Source organism: Magnolia sinica, chromosome 7 (genome assembly GCF_029962835.1).
Source record: "Magnolia sinica isolate HGM2019 chromosome 7, MsV1, whole genome shotgun sequence".
Lineage (NCBI taxonomy): Eukaryota > Viridiplantae > Streptophyta > Magnoliopsida > Magnoliales > Magnoliaceae > Magnolia > Magnolia sinica.
Window position 1 is genome coordinate 88,325,388 of NC_080579.1, and position 25,394 is coordinate 88,350,781.

Sequence of the window (25,394 nt, forward strand, 5' to 3'; positions counted from 1 at the left end):
TGCAACTTTTATTACCTTTATAGGAACGAAAGAGATGTTGTTCTTTAAGTTCCGTTAACTTTTCATGCACCTTGTCATGCGACCGCATGTGTGTGGGGCTTCGAGCCTTCCAATAGTGGGCCCTAAGGTGTAGATGACCTTGCCTAAAGATCACACGAGTCCATTCTTAATGTGCCCCCTATATGTATTAAAACAACAAATAATCTAAAAGAAATTGTCAACGATCCACATTCATTGTACACATCCTGCACAATTGTTGAGCAGCCAGTTCATCGACATAGAGGGTTTCACTTGATGCATGGAAGGATGTCGTATGGAGCTGCATGTGAACTTACCAAAACTTTGTTTTCTAATACTGCAGTCCCATAGGGGAATCTACTGAACTACTAACAAAGAGTCATACACCGCCATCTCTTTAAATTTTTCAAGAAAGGGAACTTTAGAACATGTTGTTGCAGCATTTATTATAAAACTGGAAAGGATAGATTTGTTGGTTTTGCATAGTTTATCATTCATGATGATTGTAATAACTAAATCTTTTTGTCTTCTAAATGTAGCTTGTCTTTATAAAAACAAGATGTTTTAATGCATGGGCATACCAGTGTTTTCAGTATCAGTATCGACACATGTATTGCACCCATCGGATATGGAAAGATATTGGGTGTTGCATATGAAATATTGTTAGAAATATATGATTGCTCATGTCACACGTGCCCCACGTGGTTGGGACGTACAGCTAGATGGCCGTGGTGGAGGGGTTTGTCCCCTCACATGTTTATGTTATATTTGTATTATTGCTTGTAATATAATTTTCCTCTTTTATCCATTGACCCCATATTGAGTGGCTATGTCTATGTACGGGTATTCTTGTACATTGTTCTCTTCATAAGGTTGATATATATTGTTGCTTTCTTTAAGGGTTTGGCATTAGGGCAAACCTTACCAATCTGGAATTCTGTTATGTGTGGTGATTTGTCCTGGTTTTCTCAAAAGGCCATCAAATATCGCGTGTATCACGTAACGCATCACTTTTTTTTTTTTTGAAACATTGGGAAATTGGTCGAATTTTTCAATGAAACTTCAGGGAATGTTAAAAAAGACATTATTACACTTAAAACTCAAAAAATTATATATAAAAAAACAAGTACTCATAATAAGTTTCATTTGTATAGGGTCTTGAACTATGTGCTATTAGACGAAAGCGATGCAACTTTATTAAGATCAATTAACACTCATAAACACATGAATATTAAGGGTAAATAACATTGGGTGATTATTTTTAAATATTTTTCAATATTTTAATTAAATATTTTTGTTTTTCAAAATTTCCAAAAAGTTTCATCAATCTGTAGATAAGCCTCCAACCATTTTAATGTGATTTTCTACACTCTATTTGTAAGTTAAATGGGTTAAATGGGGGGGATTTTGGATTTTCTTCAATTTCTCCTATTTTCCCCAAATTCGCAAATTGGAGGTTGTAATCCATGATTGAGCATGCAAAATTATGGATTATCATCTTTGATATAATAATTCCAAGTAATTTAAAATAGAAAAAATTGATTAAATTCCAAAAAAAAAAAAAACATATTGTTTTTATCTGCAGTCCACTCGCTCTCCAATCTTGGTTTCCACACCCAAATTCCCTTTTCTCTTCAAACAATCGAAAAGGAGTGGTCAAAATCATCTTAGGAGGCTAATGAAAGAAGAAAAAAAAATGGATTTTTGGCGATTTTGGTGATTTAAAACAAGAAACACAAGGGGTTGATGTTGTATCGCATAAGGGTTGATATTGACAAAAGAATCGACAACGTCAATACAAAGTATTTTTGAACTGAGATATTGATGATATATCAATATCTCATTGATACACTGCGATATGTAGGGAAATATCGCATGATATTGAAGGTTTTCATAATCACACGTGTCGGTTTAGTACCACCCATGTGTGATATTGATAGTATCGGCCGATGCTATTGATACTGGAATCACTGGGCATATGACATCCATCTTTTCTCGACATATTTGATGGGGTCCTACCTACACATCTTGCACCGCTAAACAACCAACAATGCTTCTTAAGAAAAGGAATCAAATTTAAACTTAGACGAACAATACACTAGAATTGTGTGGTCATGTCAGCTTCAATGTGGATATTTTTCCCCTCATCATTGATAATCTTTACCCTTCTCAACCATAAAAGACAAGTGGAGTGGGGAAAAGGTTAGTGGCTAAACCTTCTCAATAATTGTTCCTGTCACAATATCACAAAAACCTTAAAACTTACATGGCCACACACATTACGTGACCCTTTTTCAATACCTTGATGTCGCCGCCACTCGGATTTGAGTTCAAGTTAGCTCGGTATGTTAAGCAACCAAAACACTTTCTTTAACCTGTATTTGTTGGTGTCTTGGAGTTGCAAAATTGTTAGATTGATGTCATATTCAACATATTCTATATCATTCTATTAGAATGTATCAGACAGCATCTAGCTTAGTCATTTACTATAATATGATAGGGCAATTTCGTTCGGGTCAACCCAAACCCTATGGACCCAACCTGAGTTTGGGTCAGGTTGGGTCGAGTTGTCAGGGTCCTCTGGTAGGGTTAGGGTTGGAAAGGGTTGAGCAAATTCAGTTATGGTAGTAGGGTTGGGACTATTCACATGTATTGGAGTTGGGTTGGCTTGAATCAGGCTGGGTTGTGCTGGTTTAGGGTTTGAGCATAGAGGAATTCACATTGGGCACCTCTGGTTGGAATACAGGTTGGGTCAATTTGCAGGTTCGGTCCTCTCAAGATTGGGTCAGGCTCAGGTTGACCCTCAACCTAACCCAACCTGCCTGAGTTGCACCCCCATAATATGATGGATTTGTTTAGTGAAACATTGCAATATCATCTGAGAAAATACAATAACGCCAATTATAAAATAATATTACTGATGCATCATTGATGTCATGTATCATGAAAACTGCTCCTTATAGGTCCATAACGTGTTACCATTCACATGGATGCTACACTGCATGGTCATAGTTTCAACAGCCTGGCAGCAACGCACTAGATGGCCGGTAGAGGAGGTAGATGTCAGGTGGGCAGCTAGTTTCCAAACAAGTGATAATGAGACTTCCCATTTTGAATATTGCAAATCCTAAATAGTTGTATTAAGCACTACGCAAACAACTTCACCGAATAATAGCCTCATTTTTTAGCCATAGCATTTAAAGCTTCACACCAATGTTGTCAAAATCGTTATTGTATCGCAAATCGTAATAGGGTTTGAATCATATCGTATCGCAAATCATATCATAAATTGTAAGATTTTTTTTAATGATTTTCTTAAAAATATGAATAAACTAGAAAAAATTAAAAACTTGGCAAATCTTTTTGCCATCAATATGCACCAAGTAATACCATGTCATGATAGTGTAAAAGGATTCTTATCTTTACTTCATTTTATCTTTCAAGAAATTTTCCTTAAAAAACATCCAAGGATCCTTTAATAACTTGTGTTCTTGTTAACTTTCTTGAATGTAGAATCACGTTGGAAAAGCGGCAATTGATTCTATAGATCAACGAAAAAGATATTTTGATTTTTTTTTTTTAATTTGAAGAGAGATATTTTGATTCTTAAAGCCCCCACCAATTTAAAAACATAAAATGAAAGCCAGGTGAAGCTTAAAACAAAAGAGAACAAGTATAATTTGAATCGTAAATCAAGATTTGAATTGTAAATCGTAGGATTCATATAAAAAGGGATTCAAATCGTTTTGCTTAAGATTCGACTCAAATTGTAAATCATGAATCGTAAATTGTAGGATTTTGACAACACTGCTTCACACTAACACTTTTCACCTTGGCCTGTTGTGGTTTAGAAATTATAGTGGAACCATGGGTCTAATCCAGGAGTTTTGGGTGCCCAAATTATGAACTACCATTCGTTGCCACAATGCCATTTCATCTGGAACATGGTTCTACAAATTTATGACTTCTAAGTATATTATGTTTATGCTGTGGATTTAAAGTAGTGGGTTTGGAGTGTGAATCACCTGGAGACCAAAACAGTACAACTCACCCTCAGTGTTTGAAATATTGGTATCGCGTTACGTATCACATCCTTGGGATGCTAATATGTATTGGTTATTGCACGAGATATATCGTTTGAATCGGATAATTTATCGCACTTTTTGAGAAACATGGGGAAACATTGGGAAAATGGTTGAATTTTTCAATGAAACTTCAGGGGTTATTAAAAAAGACCTTAATACACACTTTTAAATCATAACATCTCAAAAAAGAAGTGAAAATAATAGTTTTCCTTTGTATAAGGTCCTAAGTTATGCGTTGTCTAACTAAACTATACAACTATATTCAAATTGAATGCATACCATTTAGAGTGTATGTGATGATCATTTCATCAAACATTCCTAAATACTTCAAAATTAGTCTCAATTGACAGCTGTTTGAAGGGAAATTTTGAAAAAAAATAAAATATTTTATTAATTTTTAATTAAAAATAATTTTTATTTTCCGAAAGTAGACAAGGACTTAACAAATCAGTAAATCAGTACTCATGCATGCTTGATTTCATGTTTGGAGTGCAACATTGCAAGCAATTTGGGAGAAATTAGGAAAATTTTGAATTTTCCCCAAATCGAACCACCTACACTCAAATTTTGAAATTAGTCTCAATTGACGGTTGGTTGAAGGAAAATTTCAAAATTAACATGGAGAACATGAAGAACCAATGGATATCAAAATCAAAGCTCCAACTCCATGATTTTTCATGCAAAACATGAAGAACTAATGGGTTTGTAACCATTTGACACTAATTTAACATAATCTTTAAAAAAAAAGGGGATCGGAAATTGAAAATGTTCACAGGATCGAACATGTGAGATATATCGGCACTACCTGTGTGTTTCGTATCACACAAGTGGGACACAAGATATATCGTGGGATATATCAATTGATATTGTCAATATTTAAAACATTGCTCACCCTCACTTGGTCTGATTTGCTCCATATTAGTGTGGTGACTCATTTCATTTCGGACTGAAACTGATACAAATTGGACATTTACCAAGTTGTATCGGATGATTGTCAAACCATGGTTTAATCATGGTTCAGGTGTCTCCTATGATTAAGTCTTGGAACGCATTTGATGGCAGACGATGTATTGGACATCGCCTCATGAATTTTCCTAATCTAGTGCCTTAACAAAAAGATGCAAACTCACATTGTATGACAAGGCCCACTGAATGAGATTGCAAATAAATGCAAATCCAATACATAGCATATCATTTTTATCTGTGTATGGGTGCTCCCAACTCACTACTGTCTTTGATGCTTTTGCCTCCATTTATCCTTTCTGCTCATTGCTTGTAAGGTATTCATGAGTGATAGTTCATGTGCATGAGAGTGCACAATATCCTAGCAAGCTCATATCTGGCCAAAGCCATGAATACAGAAATAAATGTTCTTGTACAACTCATGCATAACAAAGTCAAAATCTGCAGCTGTTTGGTGGCATTCATTCCAATCCCTCCAACTTGTTTAAAGAACCTAAAATGATATTGATTCACAGGTGCATATTTTCAGAGCAATGGATGCTCCCATCTTAGATGCTATTGGTGAAAGATTGAAGCAAAAAGTGTATATAGAAGAAAGCAAAATACTATATCAAGAAGGTCCAATTGACAAGATGGTTTTCATTGTCCGGGGAAAAATGGAGAGCGTTGGAGGAGATGGAAATCCAACCCCCTTATCAGAAGGCGACGTTTGTGGGGAGGAGCTACTCACTTGGTGTCTTGAGCATTCTTCACTAAGTAAAAGTATGAGCTCAATGCCGTCTTATTCATTCTTTTATTACACAGCTTAAGGTCAAGTAGATCTTTAAATTTAAACGTAACACTAACTTCAATGGCTCCGAATTAGTGGGTGGAAAGTTTTTCTGGACTTGGTAAGCGTTTGTGATTTGTTAATTAACATATGAGGTATTATATGATGCTCGATCGAGCGAAACTGCAATATTTTGTTCAACCCAACACTGGGCCCACCTTCAGTAAACTAACTGATTGACCAGTGGACCCATTCATAGGATGGGCTATCCTAAATATCTGTTCTACAGATGGAAATGGACAATTACCACAAAGGTCCATTTGATGGGGCACAATCCAATGGTTAGGATTGCCCAAATGAGGAAGGTTTTTGAGGTACATCATGTCATGGGGTCCACTGTATGAATGATATGGATCATCAATGCACCCCCATTGGTGTAGTTCACTTAGCCAAGCAAATGTGCAATCGAGTATTGTGTATTTCCTCTAAACGTGTTCTCTTCCAAACTCCTTTATTGTCCTCTCTCCGGTGTAGGATGGTTGCATATCCTTTTATGGCCTTTATACATCAGACTATCGGCAATTGTATGAATCACTTTGCTCTATCAGACCCTTCGCGAGCCGACCCCCTTTCTGCGGAAGAGATTGGGCTCAACACTGGAAGTTCATCCGGTCAGGTGCTAGGCTTAGCTCTCAACCCAAGTGCCCCTCCTATGGTGTTCCTTACATGGCATTTAGTCTGATCTTCAAGCGGGGGAAGGGGTATGGCCCCCTTGCATGTAACCAATTTGTTTTTCATTTCGGTTGGCGGAAACTAGACAACCAAACGTAGAAATTTTTGTTGACTAGAACCTTGCTAAGATAATTAGAGAATGGTATTAAATAGTGGTTTGAGGGTGCAGCTCGCTTTGAGAATGAAACCATACCAACTTCCCCCAACTCATGGTTTTCATCTGTCTCTGTCCTGTTTCAGTTTGGTGACCTGCTTCATTGCCCATCTAAACCGAGACAACTTGGCTTGACTCAGTTTTGGATGATATTTAGAACCATCATTTGGAGAGAATTTAGCTGTCTTCATATTTTAATGCTCTGTCAGCTTGTGGCCATAAATTGCTTTTCGTAACTATGAATTCACCAATCAAGTTCTTGCTTTTTTGAGGTTGAAAACACAATCTTTATTTATTTTTTATTATTACTTTTTTTCAGATGGAAAGAAAATCAGGTCATTGGGACAGCGGTTATTGTCTAACAGGACTGTGAAGTGTTTGACAAATGTGGAAGCTTTTGTACTGCGAGCGGATGATCTGGAAGAAGTCACCACCACTTTTGTGCAGTTCTTGCGGAGCCCACGTGTTCAAGGGGCCTTAAGGTTATACAGAACCTCATCTCATACATTTTTAGGATAGCACTAGAAAATCACGCAGCCAATGGCGGGCCATGGTTATGAGGGTTGGTTTTAGGCCATTATGGACCCAAAAGACCAATTACAGCCTTACAGGATCAAGGCCTGCACAACCAAGCAATTTGCACCATTTGTTTTAGGTTTCTCAACTTCTACACGGTATTAAAATTTGCTAATATGCAGGACCCATGTGGGAGTCTGCACGTGGCCATTGGTTCAGGGGATCCAAACCATTTATCTAATAGGCTGTGGTTGGGGGATGCCTCAAAAGTTATTTAGATAGGAAGATTCTAATCCATTGATTAGTATCCTACAAACAGATATTTGAGGAGAAAAATATATCAGTGTCCACATTTAAAGGAGTGTGGTCCAAGGATCAAAGGGTGAGGATCTTCCACTATTGGAGATTTTTAGTAGGGCCCATCATATCAGTAGTTATGGATCACAAAGCCATTGTCCCCAAGTGCAACAGGTCTTGTGCATAAGAAAAATGTACTTTTGAGACCTTACAATTCCTCATTGCAACACTTCTGGTGGGCCACCTTTAAGTAAGCAGTTGACTTGATGGGCCAATGTCCCCCATCAGATAATCCTAGCCATCCAATAAAAATTGACAATTACAACCAATGATCCACAGTTAACAGGGGCCAATCAGGCAGTTAGGATCATCAACCGTGGGGCCCAACATATGAAGAATCTGTAACTAATGTTATGCCTCTTATGCAGGTATGAATCGCCGTATTGGAGAGCAAATGCAGCAACTTGCATTCAAGTAGCATGGAGGTACAGGAAGAAGCGTTTGAGTGGGGGGAGCAAGCAGGATATCTCAAGCTAATAATCCCACAAGAAAATAGCCTTCATAGTAATTTTTGTAAGTGATACTCTACTTTTCCATGAAAAAATGTATGTAATTGTATAATTGATCTCATTGATTGGCCCCTTTATAATGGGCCCACATATCTGTAATAAATACGGGGCATTTAACAAATCCCACTCAGTTGTATCTAAGCAAGTTTTCATTTCTCTTATGGTTATTGTACCACAAAAACATCAATGTAGATCAATGATTGCATGTTGTGATTGAAACAAATGGTATTTTTCTACTCAGATCAATAGTAGATGGGACCCAACTATCGGTAACCCACACTCGATTTGGTGGGTCCCATCATAGATTGGATGCGATCTGTTATCTTCCCTTATTAGATGACTGCTGCCATCTTGACAAAAATTATGACCAGTGCTCTGCATTTAACAGCATAGTTCTAAAACTCAGGACCTGACACCAAACTCGACCGAGTCAACTCGTGTTGACGAGATTTCGAGCTGAATCGCCGTGAAACTCGATTGGGAGAGTGACTCATTGAGTCAGCCCAATGACTCATTGAGTCCGCTGCAGTTTCTTAAGCTGATCATATGCTCACTCAAAGATGGAACATCTCTCTTGTAGACTTTGGGGAATATATGATACACAACCTGCATCTTTGCAGAGTGTCGTGCGTTTTGAAAAGTGGGGCCATGGTTGGGTAATCCGGTCCATTGGTCTGATGTGCTCTAGTGTTTTAAATATCTACAATATTAGTTGATATATTCCTCTATATATCTTCTATCCCACTTGTGCCATACGAAACATATATGGGATATATCCCACATATTAGTGAGTGTTTTTTATTTTCAATCCTTTTTTTTAATCATATTAAATTAATATCAAGTTGTTACAAATCCATGATATTTTATGTTTTGTAGGAAAAATCATAAATCAAGGATTTCAATTTCGAGATTTGGAGGAGATGAGCTAAATTACAGAATATTAAAATTCAAAATCAAAATTTCCCAATTTCTCCCAAATAAATTGCAATCTTTATGTCCAAATATAAAATCAAATATGTATATAACCTAATCTAGTGATTCTTATTTTGCTTTTGAATGTATTATTTGCATTTCCATACGTTTTTTTACACCTATCAATTATATTAATAGACTTTGAATATACTTGCATCAATTTAGCCAACGCATAGATTAAGACCTAATAAAAAGAAAACTTATTATTGCATTTGTTTATATATATATATATATATATATATATATATATATATATATATATATATATATATACACTAAACCCTAATTTCTTCGTATGTACTGCATACGAACTTTTTTGAGAACCCATCATACGTGATGTGGATCTAAAATCTGAACCGTTCATGTGAAGCAACACCTCGTGAAACCCCCGTGGACCAAGTTTTACTTTGATCTAAAACTTTAATGGGCCATGAAAAATGAAAACAGTTTCCTCACTTGATTTGCATTTCTCTTTGCTATGGCCCACAAGAATTTTAGATCAGGGTGAGAATTTGTTACAGGGGGTTTCATGGGATTCCGCATCACATGGACCGTTCAGATTAGACACCTATCACACGTGTGAAAAGGTGCACACGTGCGTAGGTGCGCAGGGGAGCATGACTCATATATATATATATATATATATATATATATATATATATATATATATATATATATATATATATGGGAAAAGGTTCTATACGGTCGAGTTCATGGGAACTCCCCATGAGGTTGAGCTATGTGGGCCCCACCATGATGTATGTCGAACATCAACACCGTGCATTTGATGGGTCCCCTTTAAATTATGGGATATCCCAAAAATCAACCGTATACAGAACTCCGGTGGGCCATACCATCTAAAATCATGTGAAGACATGCCTAAAACATATAAAAGCACTTGGTGGGGCCCACCTGAAATTTGGATGCGTTTGAAACTTGGTCTAACCCCTCATCCAAGTGGGACACATAATGGATGGGCTGGATTTGTGAACCACATCTCGGTGGGCGCAAAACCGATTGTGAATGTTTTAATGGAGGGTAACCCCTCTCAATTTTTGTATGTGGTGTGGCCCACACAAGTCACAGATTGACTTGATTTTTAATCCCTAGATCCACTATGCAATGGTGCATCTGACTGATAGGGTAAATGTCACGCTCTAAACTTGGAAACTGGGCTCACAAAATTTTCGATCGTCCAATCCGGCGATGAGAGCCTCCGTAGTACCTCATTCTCAGCTCCCGACACCCATATACCGGATTCCGATCCTAGGATCTTATAAGGAGGATTTTCAGCATGAATTTGTTATCGTAAGAAGCATAACCATAAGCATAACCCACAAACAAAGAACATCACCATATATCCACTATAGCCGAAACTTTGAGTACAATACATAAAGGGAAATACAAGATAGGTATCAAAAACTCCAGAAGCTCTGACGCATGCTCCTGCCTCAGCTCGGCTGCGTCCTAGCGTCATCTGCACGCATCTATTGTGCATAAGCTTATAAAAAGCTTAAAGGGTGGTGTAAGTGTTTGCGCAATATATATGTCAAGTATGCAATATCAGAGTAATGCGGAAAATACTGGCAAGTCCATGAATGAGTAGATGCTGGCAAGTCCATGAATGCTATCAGTCATATCAAGACTATGCGATGCAAGGCATATATGGCCAAATGTCATATGCAAGATGCAAATCGCAAGCAGACCAGTCCTCAGCTGAAATCCACAAATTAGCACAGTTCCTCTCTGGAATATCATCGGGGTCCAGTACACTCTATGCCAGCTTGCCGCCCCATCTAAGCGCACAACTGGGTAAGTGGAAGAGACATCACTATCTGCTTGCTAATATCGGTCCGGCTCGTCGATAGCGGACTCATTTCTCAAGCTAGTCAAACTTAGCTTAACATTGCACCTTCACTCGGGCGGGTAAGGCCACACTCCCTTCCAACCGACCACAACACAGTAGGAGACGCGACCTTCTGGTATTCGGCCCTCATGCGCTCATGCATCCACTCGGTCTAAACGTTGGAGCAACTTCCTGGTAATCATTTTCGGTGTCCAATCCTGTCATCCACGATATGCCTGTGGAAGCTACGGCCTTGATGTCGCTAAGGCGTACAGTAATCATGTCACACAATGCAATATGTATAAGTCATACTATCTAGTTATGCACCAATCCTGCGCGTACCGCGCGCTCATGTAAGATAACTCCATCTCCAGAGAGTCCCAAAAACAACCAACCCAACGGCATGTGTTATGATCAATCACTTCTCATATCAAGCATGCAAATGATGTGTATGGGCATATATTATGATGTTCTACTAAGCATATCCAACGGTGATGTTGTATTCTTCTGTATTTAATCGATGGCCCAAATGGCATACTTATATCAAGGATGAGCCTAAGTACAAAGAGTGAGTTTCCTCACCCTTTCCATCACGTAGTAAACTGGGCTTCCTATGGGGCCCAATAAGCACAAGATAGGCTTATGCCTTGGACAATTCTTCAAGACTTGGTGGAAGCACTATCAATAATGGGGGCCCAACAGTTTGGATTAGCCCACTAAGACTAAATAAGTAACACTTATGGGGGCCCAAATAGATGAGAATGGGCCTAACAATGGGCCCTAGAGAGGTTCACAACATGGACATTTAACCACCATTATCCCCTAGAGTGCGGCCCATCATGAAATCTAACTTATAATGGGGCCCATGGCCCGAATAGTACTTGAGAAACAAATGGGTAGCACTCATAACATCTCACACAACATGGTGGGCCTCAAGAAATGGCCCAAAGTCTACATATATCAAAAGGGGCTATTTGGGACAGCCCATAGCCCAAAAATACCATGGCCAAAGGAAACATACAATACATACATTATGGTGGGCCTCATGGGCAGCCCATATGCCCCAGAAAATATTTGGGCTAGGTATAGATCACAAGTGCTATTGTGGGCCTTATAAGTCATTCTAAAACTTGGCAAATTAGATGGGCAATCATAGATACAATCACATAAATCAAAGTGGGCTTACAACCAGCCCACAAGGCCCAGCACAATGGATGGGCAACACTTGCATATAGAAAGTCACTAAGGCTGGACGTCCAACCCATCTGGGCTTGCCTGGACGTCCAAAAATTTGGACAGCATGGTCTAATTCAACCAGATGGATGGTGGGCTCATCAAGCCACAAATGGGGCCCGTAATCTCAAGAAATACAGGCATGGTATGTATACACAACACCTCCAATCTGGTGGGCCTCACAACTTCAAAACATTCAGCTATATGCAGCAAATTCGGGCTCTTGCTGGACATGTGGCCCACCTAACTTCCTGGGCCTGCTAAGGTTCAGTAAATAATTTATCTAGGTAAAATAGACGCTCCCTAGTAGCCCAATAAGGAAATTGGGTGACACTAACATCAATAGGGGCCCAATGGTTTGGGATAGCCCAATAAGGATAGATGGGGAATGGGCTTAGCAATGGGCACTAGGAAGTTTACAACGTAGACATTTAACTACCATTGCCTCTTAGAATGCGGCCCGCCATAGAATCTAACTTACAATGGGGCCCATGGCCCTAATACATGGGCTTAACAATGGGCGCTAAGGAGTTTACAATGTGGACGTTTAACTACCATTGCCTCCTAGAATGCGGCCCGCTATAGAAACTATCTCACAATGGGGCTCATGGCCCTTAAACTAGCTAGAAGATGAATGGGCAGCATATATATTATCTCATACATCATGGTGGGCTCACACATCACACTTGGGCCTCACACAAGGGTCTCATACATTACAATGAGCCTCATCACATGGGCTTCATATACACCACAATGGGCCTCAACACATAGGCCTTATATACATCACAATGGGCCTCAACACATAGGCCTCATATACATCACAATGGGCCTCAACATATAGGCCTCATATATATCATAATGGGCCTCATCATATGGGCCTCATATACATCACAATGGCCTAAGCATGGGCCTCATATACATCACAATGGGCCTCGACACATAGGCCTCATATACATCACAATGGGCCTCAACACATAGGCCTCATATACATCACAATGGCCTCATCACATGGGCCTCATATACATCACAATGGGCCTCATGAAACAACCCATGGCCTAGGAACAATGGGTGGATAGTGTGTGTAACACATACATCATAGTGGGCCTTATGGGGCAGCCCATATGCTCCAGAAAATGGTCAAGCAAGGTGTACATCACATATAACACATACAACAAGGTGGGCTCCAATGGCTGACGTCCAGCCCATCTGGGCCTGCTGAACGTCCAAAAATCTGGACAGTCTGGTCCTCATGTACATAAGGTGGGCCTTACATAGTAATGGGGCCCACGACCCTAAAAAATGGCCTAACAGAGTGCATGAAACATATACATCAAGGTGGGCCTCTGCACAACATAAATGGGAAGCATGGATATAGAATATACAGTAGGTGGGCCCTGCACATGCAGCAAATGGGCCCTGCTCATACCATAGGTGGGCCTTGCATGTGTCAGATGGGCTCCACCATATGGACGACATGGATATACAACGCATACATCACGGTGGGTTGCTTGCCCTGGACGACGTGAATAAAATACATCATGGCGGACCGCTGCCCTGGACGGCGTGGATCTCACACATTTGGTGGGTCCCACACATGGCAGGTGGGCTTCACATGAAATGGACAATGTGGATGTAGAATACATACATCAGGGTGTGTCTCACTGTCCATCTACTAGACGGTGCAGATACAACAGATACATTAAGGTGGATCCCACCGTCCCTATAAAATTTTCGATCGCCGAATCTGGCATTGACAGCCTTCGTAGTATCCCATTCTCGGCTCTCGGCACCCATACACTGAATTCCGATCCTGAGATGTGACAGTAGATGTTCAACATACATCATGGTGGGGCCCACACAGCTCAACCTCATGGGGAGTTCCCATGAGCTCGACTCGTGTAGAACCTTTGCCCTAAATGTGTGTGTGTGCGGTCATGTCTTTTTTTTAATAATTACTAAATTTTCATTGAAAAATTCAACCAATTTCTCAATATTTCTCCTTGTTTTCAATAACAGCGATACAACCGATATACATATAATGTGATACCATTGAACAGTGTTGTGCTCGACCATAGATATAGTTTCCTCATATATCTCTTCAATAGGAAATCTTACTCTTTGGATTTGTAGTCCATGGATGGATGGTTAAAAAACGAGATACAGCAGTGATCCACGTTCAATTGAAAGACATCCTAATATTGGTCAAATCTGAGAGATTTTTGGGCACCTGTGTGTTGATTCAGACTGTTGGTTGCCCATGATTAACGGACCGTCCTGATTCTTTTGCTAGGTGATCTTCATAGCGGGGGCCAGCGTTTCCATGATACGGATGTCCTATGCAATCGGCACGTTGTTAGATTGCCGTGACGTGGCTTGTAGCTGGTCTGTACTCTCTCGAGAAAGGATGGACGCGGATTGCATGCCTGCTGCACCCTGTGGCAGAAGTAATTACTTTCATATGCTAGGAGGGGCCACCGTGATGTTTGTGAGAAATCCACTCCATCCTTCCGCTTTTCCATATCATATTAGGACATGAGCTCAAAAATGAGGCAGATTAAAAGCTCAAGTGGGCCACACGATAGAAAATAGTGAGGATTGAACGGCCACCGTTTAAACATTCTTGGGGCCACAGAAGTTTTGGATCAGGCTAATATTTTGTGTTTTCAGTGCATCCTAATAGGAATGACATTATGAACGGGTTGGATGGCATATAAACATCATGATGGACTCCAAGTAGGTTTCAACGGTGGGCATTTCTCTACCCACTTTATCATGTTGTGAGGCCATGTTCATGGCCTAGAAAAATGGATGGCCGGGATGGACGTCTCACAAGCAATATGATCATATCATAACATCACCTAGAAAAACGGATGGACGGGATGGATTTCTCACAAACATCGTTGTGAGCCCCACCTAGGTTGTGCCCACAGGAACTTCGTGCGACAGGTGTGGCAGGCAATCAGCGTCAAGGAAGGATTGCCACCCCCAAAGCCAAAGGTCGTATTGGCCGCGGGAGACACGTGTATTGTCACACGTGCCAAAAGTTCCAGACTGATTTGAACCGTGTGCATTGATTTCGATATGGTGTTTGGAAACAACTCTCAGTTGAATCGTGAAATCACGATCAACGGCATGGATCTAGCACAGGCCTGCCAAGTTCACACGTACTACAGGAGTCATGTTAAGATCTACAATCGGATCAGTAACTTGCACGGTAAACTGGCCATATATATTGTTAGAGACTCGTGCGGTTACCTATCACAGGAGCATTATCCAAAACCAGGAACTTGGACTCGGTTCGGTCCACCAATGAGTCAAGACTCGGACGAGTTGACTTGTTGACTAGGGTGAGCCTCGTGAATATTTGACTGAGGTCTATTATATAATACTAGTGTACTCTGTTGGGGTGTAGAAGCAACCCCAGATCATATCGAACAATGCAAAAGAGAAAAAATAAATAAATAAATCCAAGCAAATATAAAGAACACAGATTTTATGTAAAAAACTCTTGTAGGGAAAAAACTACGACACAAAGCAACGATTAATCCACTATAATAAGAAGAATACACGAGATAGAATAATTAACAGATGAAACCCTAGTTTCTCCCTTCAAAATCCTTTTTTGCTCTCAAGCTCTATTCGTCTTGCTTAACGCTAGTTGCGTAATTACAAGAATATTTATACATTCTGTACCCGATTAGAAACAAAACTTATGCTTACATATTATATAGGGTTGAACCGAATGGAACCGACTCACAAACTTTCAATCGAACAAAAAATGTGCAAAAAATCACAACGAGCAACAAGGTTGAATATGAAATTTTCAATCGAACCATGATAGGCTCTAGTCGGATCGAAAATTGCCTCTCCGCAACAAGTTAAAGGTACTCGATCAACAATTTTTACCGTGGCTTTAATCCTCCAGCTCCACTATCAAAGTTGTTATCACCATCTCTAATTATCTTCATATTAACACCATCATCATCACTTCTCGTGTACACTTTGTCTTCATTTCTTCTTTGCCAAACTCAGAAAAGTTGAGCAAAACCTAAACTTTTCTACAGGAACCATATTCGTAAGCATATCCGTCGAATTTTCGCTGGTGTAAATCTTCTCAAGAGTAACATCCCATTCTTTTAGCATCTGTTAGATAAAGTGATGACACAGATCAATGTATTTAGTCTAGGAGTGGTACACCGAGTTCTTTGCCAAATAAATTATGTTCTCGCTATCACAATAAACATGCACAACTTCCTTCTGAAGCCTCAACTCATTCAACATTCATTTAAACCAAACTATTTCCTTAAATGCTTACATCATTGACATATATTCAGCTTCGGTTGTGAAAAATGCAACCACAAACTAAAGGTTCAACATCCAACCTATAGCTCCACCCGCTAACACAAACAAGTAAGTGGAAGTCGACATTTTATTGTCCATATTCCTTGAATAATCCACATTCACATTGCCTATGAGTATTTCCTTAGAATTGCTAAATGTCAAGACATAGTCCGTCATACCTCATATATGTAATGAAGTAATCATTTCACTGCTTCCTAATGTTGCTTACTGGGGTTTAACATGTATCTACTCACAACACCCACTACATGTGAAATACTTGGTCTAGTACAGACCATACCAAGTGCGCTCATGTAGGACATACGAGACATATACCACTTTTCTCCATCTAATATACGACATTGCTTTGAAGAAAGCCGAAAGTGAGGAATGTGGGGTGTGTTAACCAATTTTGCCTTTTCTAGTTCAAACTTGACCAAAACCTTCTCAAGATACTCCTCCTGAGATAAACATAGCATGTTCATTTCTCTGTCTCTGTGTATATCAATGCCAAGAATCCTCTTTACTGCCCCCAGATCCTTCATCTCAAATGTCTTGGATAACTAAGCATTCAATATATTAATTTCATACATGATATGGCTGGCGATAAGCATATCATTAACATACAACATCAGAATAATAAATTTCCCATTACTCAATGCTCTAAAGCAAACACGATGATCGAATTCGCTTCTGATAAACCATTAACTCATCACGAAAGAATTAAATTTCTTGTATTACTACTTATGCGACTGTTTTAGACCGTATAACAACATCTTTAACTTGCAAACCATATTCTCATTTCCCGGCACCTCGAACCTTAAGGTTAATTTATATAGATCTACTCTTGTAGTTCCCCATATAGAAACGTAATCTTCACATCTAGCTATTTCAATTTAAGATTGTTTTGGAAAACCAACGCCAATACAAATCTAATAGATATTTACTTTGCCATTGGCGTGAAAATCTTACTGAAGTCAACACCCTCCTTTTGAGCATAATTCTTCGCTTCCAGCCGAGTTTTGTACCTATATAGTTTCTTCCAATAAATCCATTAACACCCGATCGCTTTACACCCAAGCGTAGCTCCACCAACTCCTATGTTTCATTCTTGTACAGAGAATCTATTTTATTATGCATTGCTACTATCCACTTCTCTACTCCTCCATCTTCTAGAGCTTCCTGAAAAGTGAACGGATCCCCCTCATCTGTAATGAGAGCAAATGTAACGTTTGAGTCATCATTATATCTCACCGATAACCTTCGATCCGTTGGTGGATTTCTCTTGACAAGTGGTGTAGCCACCTCTTCCTATATCTATATTTGTAGCTTAACTTTTTCAAGTGTTTCATACTTGTTTGTTTCAACATCAATCATTGATTTTTCCGTTTCCTTGTGCCCATCATTCCAAAACAAGGAACCTTCATCAAATTTAATATCTTGACTAAGTATGATTTTTCGTGAAACACTCTCATACAATCTGTATCCTTTCACCCCATCACCATAGTCGAAAAAAGTACACATTTTAGATCTTTGGTCTAGCTTATCTCTCTCAACTAATGGTATACGAGTAAGCATCATAAACTAAATATCCATAGCACTAAGTAATCAACTACCTAACCACTCTATTCTTCTTTTAGAATTTTGCAATTGATAAATGTAGATGGATATCAATTCACAAAATAATTAGACGTAGAGACGACCTCAGCCCATACCTCTTTGCCCAACATAGAATTACTCAACATACTCCAGGCTATTTTCAAAAAAGTTTGATTCATATGTTCAGCCACACCATTCTGCTATGGTGTGTACCTCACCATGTTGTGTTTCACTATCCCCTCATTCTTACAATATTGATTAAATTCTCTATAAGTAAATTATTCATCGTTATCAGTCCTCAGAATTTTCACCTTCCATCATGTCTAATTTTCAACCATTGCATTTCACATCTTAAAAGTGATAAAAACATCGGATTTATGTTTAATAAAATAAACACAAACCTATCTAAAGAAATCATCAATGAATGTAACAAAGAATGACGACCCTCCTTAAAAAAATAACAGGTAACAACCCTTATATATCCGAATGTACATAATCCAGCTGACATTCACTAACATATTTCTCAGTTTTAAAACTTAACCTTAATTGTTTCCAATATATGCAATGCTCTCATATATTTAATCAAAACTTTTAAATGAGAAATTAAACAATAATGATAAAGAAGTACCTTTATACCTCGCTTGCTTACGTGACTTAGGCACGCATGTCACAAACATGCTAACGTGGACTCCACCACAAATGCTGCAGCTCCACCCGATATAGTATTCTGGATCAACTTATAAATATTTATACGCCTCTGTGCATTCATTATTATGAGTGCCCCTTTTAAAACTATTAAGACACCTTCATAATTGATGAACTTGCACTAAGTGCAACTAAAGCTCCTAGAAAGATTAGATTCTTCTTTAAATCCAGAACATGCCTTACACCGGTCAAAGTACACTCCACGACATCAAACATCCTGATACAAACCGATTCAATTTCGATCATCTTACAGGCATGATCATTGCACTTAAGAACCAGCCCATCGTCATACTCGTTATATGTGGTGAATCAACTCTGATGAGGACACATGTAGTACGGTGCCTTGTATCCAAAATCCACTCATGATAGAAGTGACCAGCCTTAGACACTAACAATATGTTACCACTACTCGTTCCTTCACCCGATTCTGCTAAATTGGCTTCCTTTGGCAAATCATTTGATTTCTCATCCTTCTAAGTTTTTGGATATGTATAGTCCTTCATATGTCATAACTTCTGACAATTTCAACACATCAACTTGTATTTGCCTTTTGGCTTGGATCTAGATTGCGACTTCTCATTCTCTCGTTCAAACGATTTTTCTCGAGCAAACAATGCTCCTGTAAAAGTATCTTCACCTCTGTTATTCTTTCTCAACTGCTTCAACTGAAGAGTTGAGTTAACAGTCTCAACGTCCAAGGTATCCCTACCATAGTAGAGAGTATCAACCAGATACTCGTAGGACTTCAAGAGAGACGTCAACAAAATTAAGACTTTGCCTTCTTCATCGATCTTCACCTCCATACTTGTCAACTTGCAAAATCAGTTTGTTGAAGACGTTAATGTGCCATCTTTAGAGTATACAACTGTCTCTTCAGATATACACGATTGGTGAATGATTTTGTCATGTAAATGCTCTCTAACTTCGCTCATATGCCTGTGGTAGTCGTCTCATCAATAAAATTATTAAGGACTTCATTGGCCAAGCATAATTAGATTGTGTTAATTGCCCTCTAATCAAGTTTATTACAATCATCTGCCTTCAAATATTATATACGTTTTGCTTTCCCAATGAGTGCATGTTGTAACCCTTGCTTAACTAGGATGGCTTTCATATTTAACGTCAACAGTTTAAAATTATTTTTATTTATGAATTTCTCTGTCTCGAATTTCACATTCAATCCATTAGATGCCATATTTTCAGATTCAATCTGATAACCTAACCTACTTTCTAATACCCCTTGTTGGGCACCAATACCCCTTAATGGGCGCGGAAACAACTTCAAAACGAATCAAACACACAATAAAGAATAAAAAAGAACAAGTAGACACAGAGAACACAAACATTTATGTGCAAAACTCTTGCAGGTAAAAACCATAATACAAAGTGACGATCAATCCACTATAATCAGAGATGGAACAACTCACATATGAAACACCTAGCTTATTCCTTTAAAACCCTATTAGGCTCTCATGCTCTATTCATCTTGCTTAACCCTAATCATGTAATCACAAGAACATTTATACATCCCATACCCAATTAGAAACAAAATCCGCACTTACGCATTATGTCCGATCGATCTGAATGGACCTTCAGTCGGACCGGATGGAACCGACTCACAAACTTTCAATCGAATGGAAAACGTGCAAAACATCACAGCGAGCAACAATGTCAAATATGAAATTTTCAATCGAATCAAAACAGGCTCTGGTCGAACCAAAAATTGCCTCTTTGCAACAGATTAAAGGCACTTAATCAATATATTCAAAATACCAATTAATAGTATTTAGAAAGGAAATTATTCATTTCAATGCCTATTTGGTTCATCTATACAAACAGGGGCCAATCAAATTTGCCTTCAAATAACATTATCTTAAGCATTTGATTGCTATTTAAAAAAATCATAGATCACTCGTACAGGAAATCTTTTGTTTGGATACTTGCATTGGCAAAATTCTGATTCACTAATATGAGATGTTAAAATCATGGATCACTCGTACATGAAATCTTTTGTTTTGATACTTGCATTAGAAAATTTCTGATTCACTAATTTAAGATGTTAGTCAAGCAACCAAGCTAGGAGCCATCAATCCCTTGGGATTGACCATACAAAGATCCAAACCTTCCATTGTGTTTACACTCGTTTGGTGCATCCACGCGAACCAATGAGATGCTGCCACATGTCAGCACTAAACACTTAATGATGGACGAATCCTACTGTGTACCTAGGATATCTTTTGCCCCACATCCTTCGATGGCACGCCACCTACCAAAAGTGAAACAGTTCAGAACTATACACATGCCGGCAAATAAGACATTGCGACGAATGGCACGTAACTTTAACCCAAGTGGCATGTGTAATTAAGGCAGTATGTCCAACAAATCTATAAAGACCCATCGAGATAGAAATCTTATCATAAATCCGGATATACTTGGTAAAGTCGTCTCACATAATCCTTCCAAATTGGAGATTGTCACGCCCCAAACTCGGAAACCGGGCTCACAAAATTCCCGATCGCCGAATCTGGCGCCGACAGCCTCCGTAGAACCCCATTCTCGGCTCCCAGCGCCCATTCGCCAGGTTCCGATCCTGGGATGCTACAAGGAGGATTTTTAACATCAGTTTGATTCGTAATAAGCATAACCAAAGGCATAACCCACAAACAACAACCAAAAACTCCATCACATTTCCACTATAATCAAAAACTTTACAGGTACAATGAGCATAAGGGAAATACAATGAAGATAGACCAAAACTCCAAAAGAAGATCAGCCACGCGTCCAAGCCTCAGCGCTGCTGCGATCCAACGTCACCTGCACGCAACGGTCGTGCATAAGCTTATAGAAAGCTTAGAGGGTGGTGAAAGTGTATGCCCAAGGTGATAATGTAGTCATGCAGTATCAGAGTAATGCGGAACATGCTGATGAATGCTAAGAATCCCATTAGCCGTACCAAGGCCATGCGGTGCAAAGAATGATGTCGGCCATACCAAGGCCATGCAATGCAAAATGCAAGTCAAGCATACAAATCCTCATCTAAGTCCACATGTCAATACGGCTCAAATCTGGAATATCACCGGGGTCTAGTACACTCCAAGCCAGATTGCCGCCCCATCGCGCGCAATAAGGTGAGTGGAAAAGACCTCACTATCCGCCTGCCAATATCGGGCTCGGCTCGTCGATAGCGGACCCATTCCTCGAGCTGGTCAGACTCAGCCTAGCATTGCCCCCTACTCTCGGGCGGGTAAGGCCGCACCCCCTTCCAACCGACCACGACACAATGGAAAGCGCAACCGTCTGGTAATCGGCACCCAGCGCTCATGCACCCACTCGGTCTAGACGTTGGAGCAACCTCCTGGTACCATAAGGGTTTAGGGACTTTCACCCAGGGATATCTATCGCACCCCATGTAGAACAGTATTTCCGGTATCCAATCCTGCCAACCACGATGCGTCTGTGGAGGCTATGGCCCTGATGTCGCTAGGGCGTAGAGTAACCATATCACACAATGCGAATGCATGAATCACACTATTCAGTCATGCAGCAATCCTGCGCGTATCGTGCGCTCATGTAGGGCAACACCCCTTGTACGGGAGCCCCTAAACAATCTGCCCGAAGGCCATGCTATGATCAGTCATTTCTCATATCAAGCACACGTATGATGCATATGATCATGAATCATGGAATTAAATATGTTATATGGGGTGGATGATGTTCATAATGAAGATGGGCCTAGACGGCCTACACACTACACATGAGAAGATGGGCCTAGACGGCCTACACACTACACATATGGGCCTAACAGTGGACCCAAGGGAAAGTCATAATGCGGACATTTAACCACACTACACTTACAATGTGGACGTCAAACCAACATTGCTCCCAAGGCACGACTGCCACAAATATCAGTTCATAAGCTATTTTGGGATCACACATTGCAATGGACCTTAGGTACATCCATTGGGCCCTTAAATACATCAAATTAGCCAAGTCATATGGGCCTTATATTCATTAAGTGAGCCACACCAATGGGCCTTATGTACATTGCAATGGGCTATAACCCGGGGGCTTCAGAACCTATCAAATAGGCCTAAGCTTATGGGCCTTACACGTGTCAAATGGGCCTCGACAGTTGGGCTCCATACGTACATCAAATGGGTCTACTCACCTGGGCCTTATATGTATCAAATGGGCCTCACCAATTGGGCCCCATGTGCACATCAAATGGGCCTCAACTCATTGGCCCCATTACATCAAATGGGCCTCGACCCATGGGCCCCTAATACATTGAATGGGCCTCGACCCATGGCCTTTTTATATACATCAAAGTGGGCCTCAACCATGGGTCACAAGTACTGAGGTGGGCCTCCCACCATCAATAAATTATATATAATATAATATATATACACACACACACACACACACACACACACATATATATATATATATATATAAAACATATAATATTATATTTAATATAACATTATATATATATATAACATATATTATACATAATACAATATTATATATATATATAACATATGATATTATATATATAATATAACATTATATCTATACATATAATATATATTATATGTAATATAATATTATATATAAATATATATATATACACACGCCAGCACACACACGCACGCAGCAACACACGCACACACGTACACAGTGGGCTCCACCGTCCAGGCGGACGGTGGAGGTAAAACACATACATCGCTGTGGGCTCCATGTGGGGCCCACCATAACGTTTATATTTCATCCAACCCATTGATATTGACCCGCGGGCCCAAAAGAATTGGGAGAACAAATTTCGGCCGGATCCAAAACTTCTGTGGCCCAGAGCAGTAGTTTCAATGGTAGACGCTCAACCTCACTATTTCCCTTCGTGTGGGCCACCTAAGTTTCGGATTGAGCTGATATTTTGAGTGGGCCCTCTTAGGGAAGGGACCCACCTCATGAACGGGTTGGATGACATGCAACATCAAGGTGGGGCCCACGGCTACAGCCGTGCTTGGCTGTACGTCGGCCTGCGCTACTGACACAGCAGCAGCAGCTGCGGCTGCTGTTTTTTATTTTTTTTTTTGATTTTTTTGTTTTTTGATGGGTTTTGCAGGTGGGGTCCATATCCAAGCCATCCACTCCATCCAATGGCCTTCCATGGCCCTAGACAAGTTAAACGAGTCCAATATTGGACCTGTTTCGATGCATAAAACCAATAGGGAAAGTTTTAATGGTAAAGACCATCATTTGCTACGGTATGGCCCGCCTGAAAGTCTGATGGATCCCATCTTTCAGGTCAACGGCTAAAAAGAGCTTGGGAAGGGAATGGATGGTGTGGATTTAATACATGCATCAAGGTGGAGCCTACACAAGTGGGCCATCCCCAAATCAAGCAAATATATATATATATATATTTTTTTTTTACATTTACCATGGAACGTCCAGCGTCCCTGGACGCTGGACTCTGCAACTATTATAGAGGTGGGCCTTGCTTAGGTGGGCCACCTCATGGAGGATGGTGTGTATACTACACATAAGGTGGGCCCCACTCGTAGGTGAATTGGATGGAATACATGCCCTATGGTGGGGTCCATTCAAGTGGGCCACATAATCTCATTAACATAAAAATAAAAAATAAAAATAAAAATAAAACAATTAAAAATAAAAAGGGAGAGAGATAGAGAGTGAGACCGTGTGATGGAGGGACCCCGGCACTATGGGCCCTCCCTTGCACTAAATCATACATCGAGTGGGTCCCATTTTATGTGGCCCATTAAAATTAAATCCAACGGAGGAGATCCCTTCTCCACCAAATTAAACGGTCTAGATGACCCTAAATATTCAAGAAGGTAAACATCATGATGGGGTCCATGGAGGATGGCCCCGTCATGGAATGATCATGATGATCCAAGTGGGCCATCGGCCACACCTTAGGGTCCAAAGCGAGATCCAAACCATTGATCGGTTGGCCTCACTTGGCCCATCTTAAAAACATCAAAAACTATCCTATCCAAACACCCACCGCTTGATCTTCTTGCTCCCTTGGCTTCCTTAGTTCCTTGAGCTCCTCTTTGATGGTGGAAGATGAGAAATGGATGGTTGAGATGAGAGATGAAGGGGTGGGAAAGGTGGACCTCACAAATGAAGTTTTCTCACCATGGGGGACTCATGGTGCTCTCTCTTGGATTTGGATTTTTCTTTTGAAAAAAAAGAATAAGAGAGATAGTTGTAAAGGGAGGGAGAGAGAGAGAAAGAGATGGGTGATGGAGTGATGGGGGATGGTTTGGGTTGAAAATTGTGAAAAGGTGTATGGTTGTTGTTGAAATTTGGAAAAGAGGAGTGGTGAGGTGGAAAGAATGGTGGACTTTTGTAAAAGGTGGAGATGGGTTGATGTACTTGAGGTATGGGATGCTTTAATGGTTGATTGATGGGACTAATAGTAGAGATTCCCTCGAAATCCGCAACGCGCGGTGTTTCTTCGAAATAAACGCTGATCGGCATCTTCTAGCCTGGGTATCGGTTCGGTGCGCAAGTCACGGCGTTGGAACCGCGGCGACGACGCGGTCGCTATGATATATCTTTCAGA

General features: G+C 40.0%; 1 protein-coding gene across 4 annotated transcripts in view; it reads left to right on the forward strand.

The window, feature by feature from the left end:
• LOC131251632 (probable cyclic nucleotide-gated ion channel 20, chloroplastic) overlaps positions 1-8,264 on the forward strand; it is a 33,119-nt gene extending 24,855 nt beyond the window's left edge. For all 4 annotated transcript variants that reach the window (XM_058252472.1, XM_058252471.1, XM_058252474.1 and 1 more), the window contains 3 exons: positions 5,582-5,828; positions 7,041-7,203; positions 7,963-8,264. In XM_058252472.1, the coding sequence (XP_058108455.1) occupies positions 5,582-5,828; positions 7,041-7,203; positions 7,963-8,071 (519 nt within the window). In that variant the 3' untranslated portion in view covers positions 8,072-8,264. The remainder of the gene's footprint in view (positions 1-5,581; positions 5,829-7,040; positions 7,204-7,962) is intronic.
• The last annotated feature ends 17,130 nt before the right edge of the window (positions 8,265-25,394 follow it).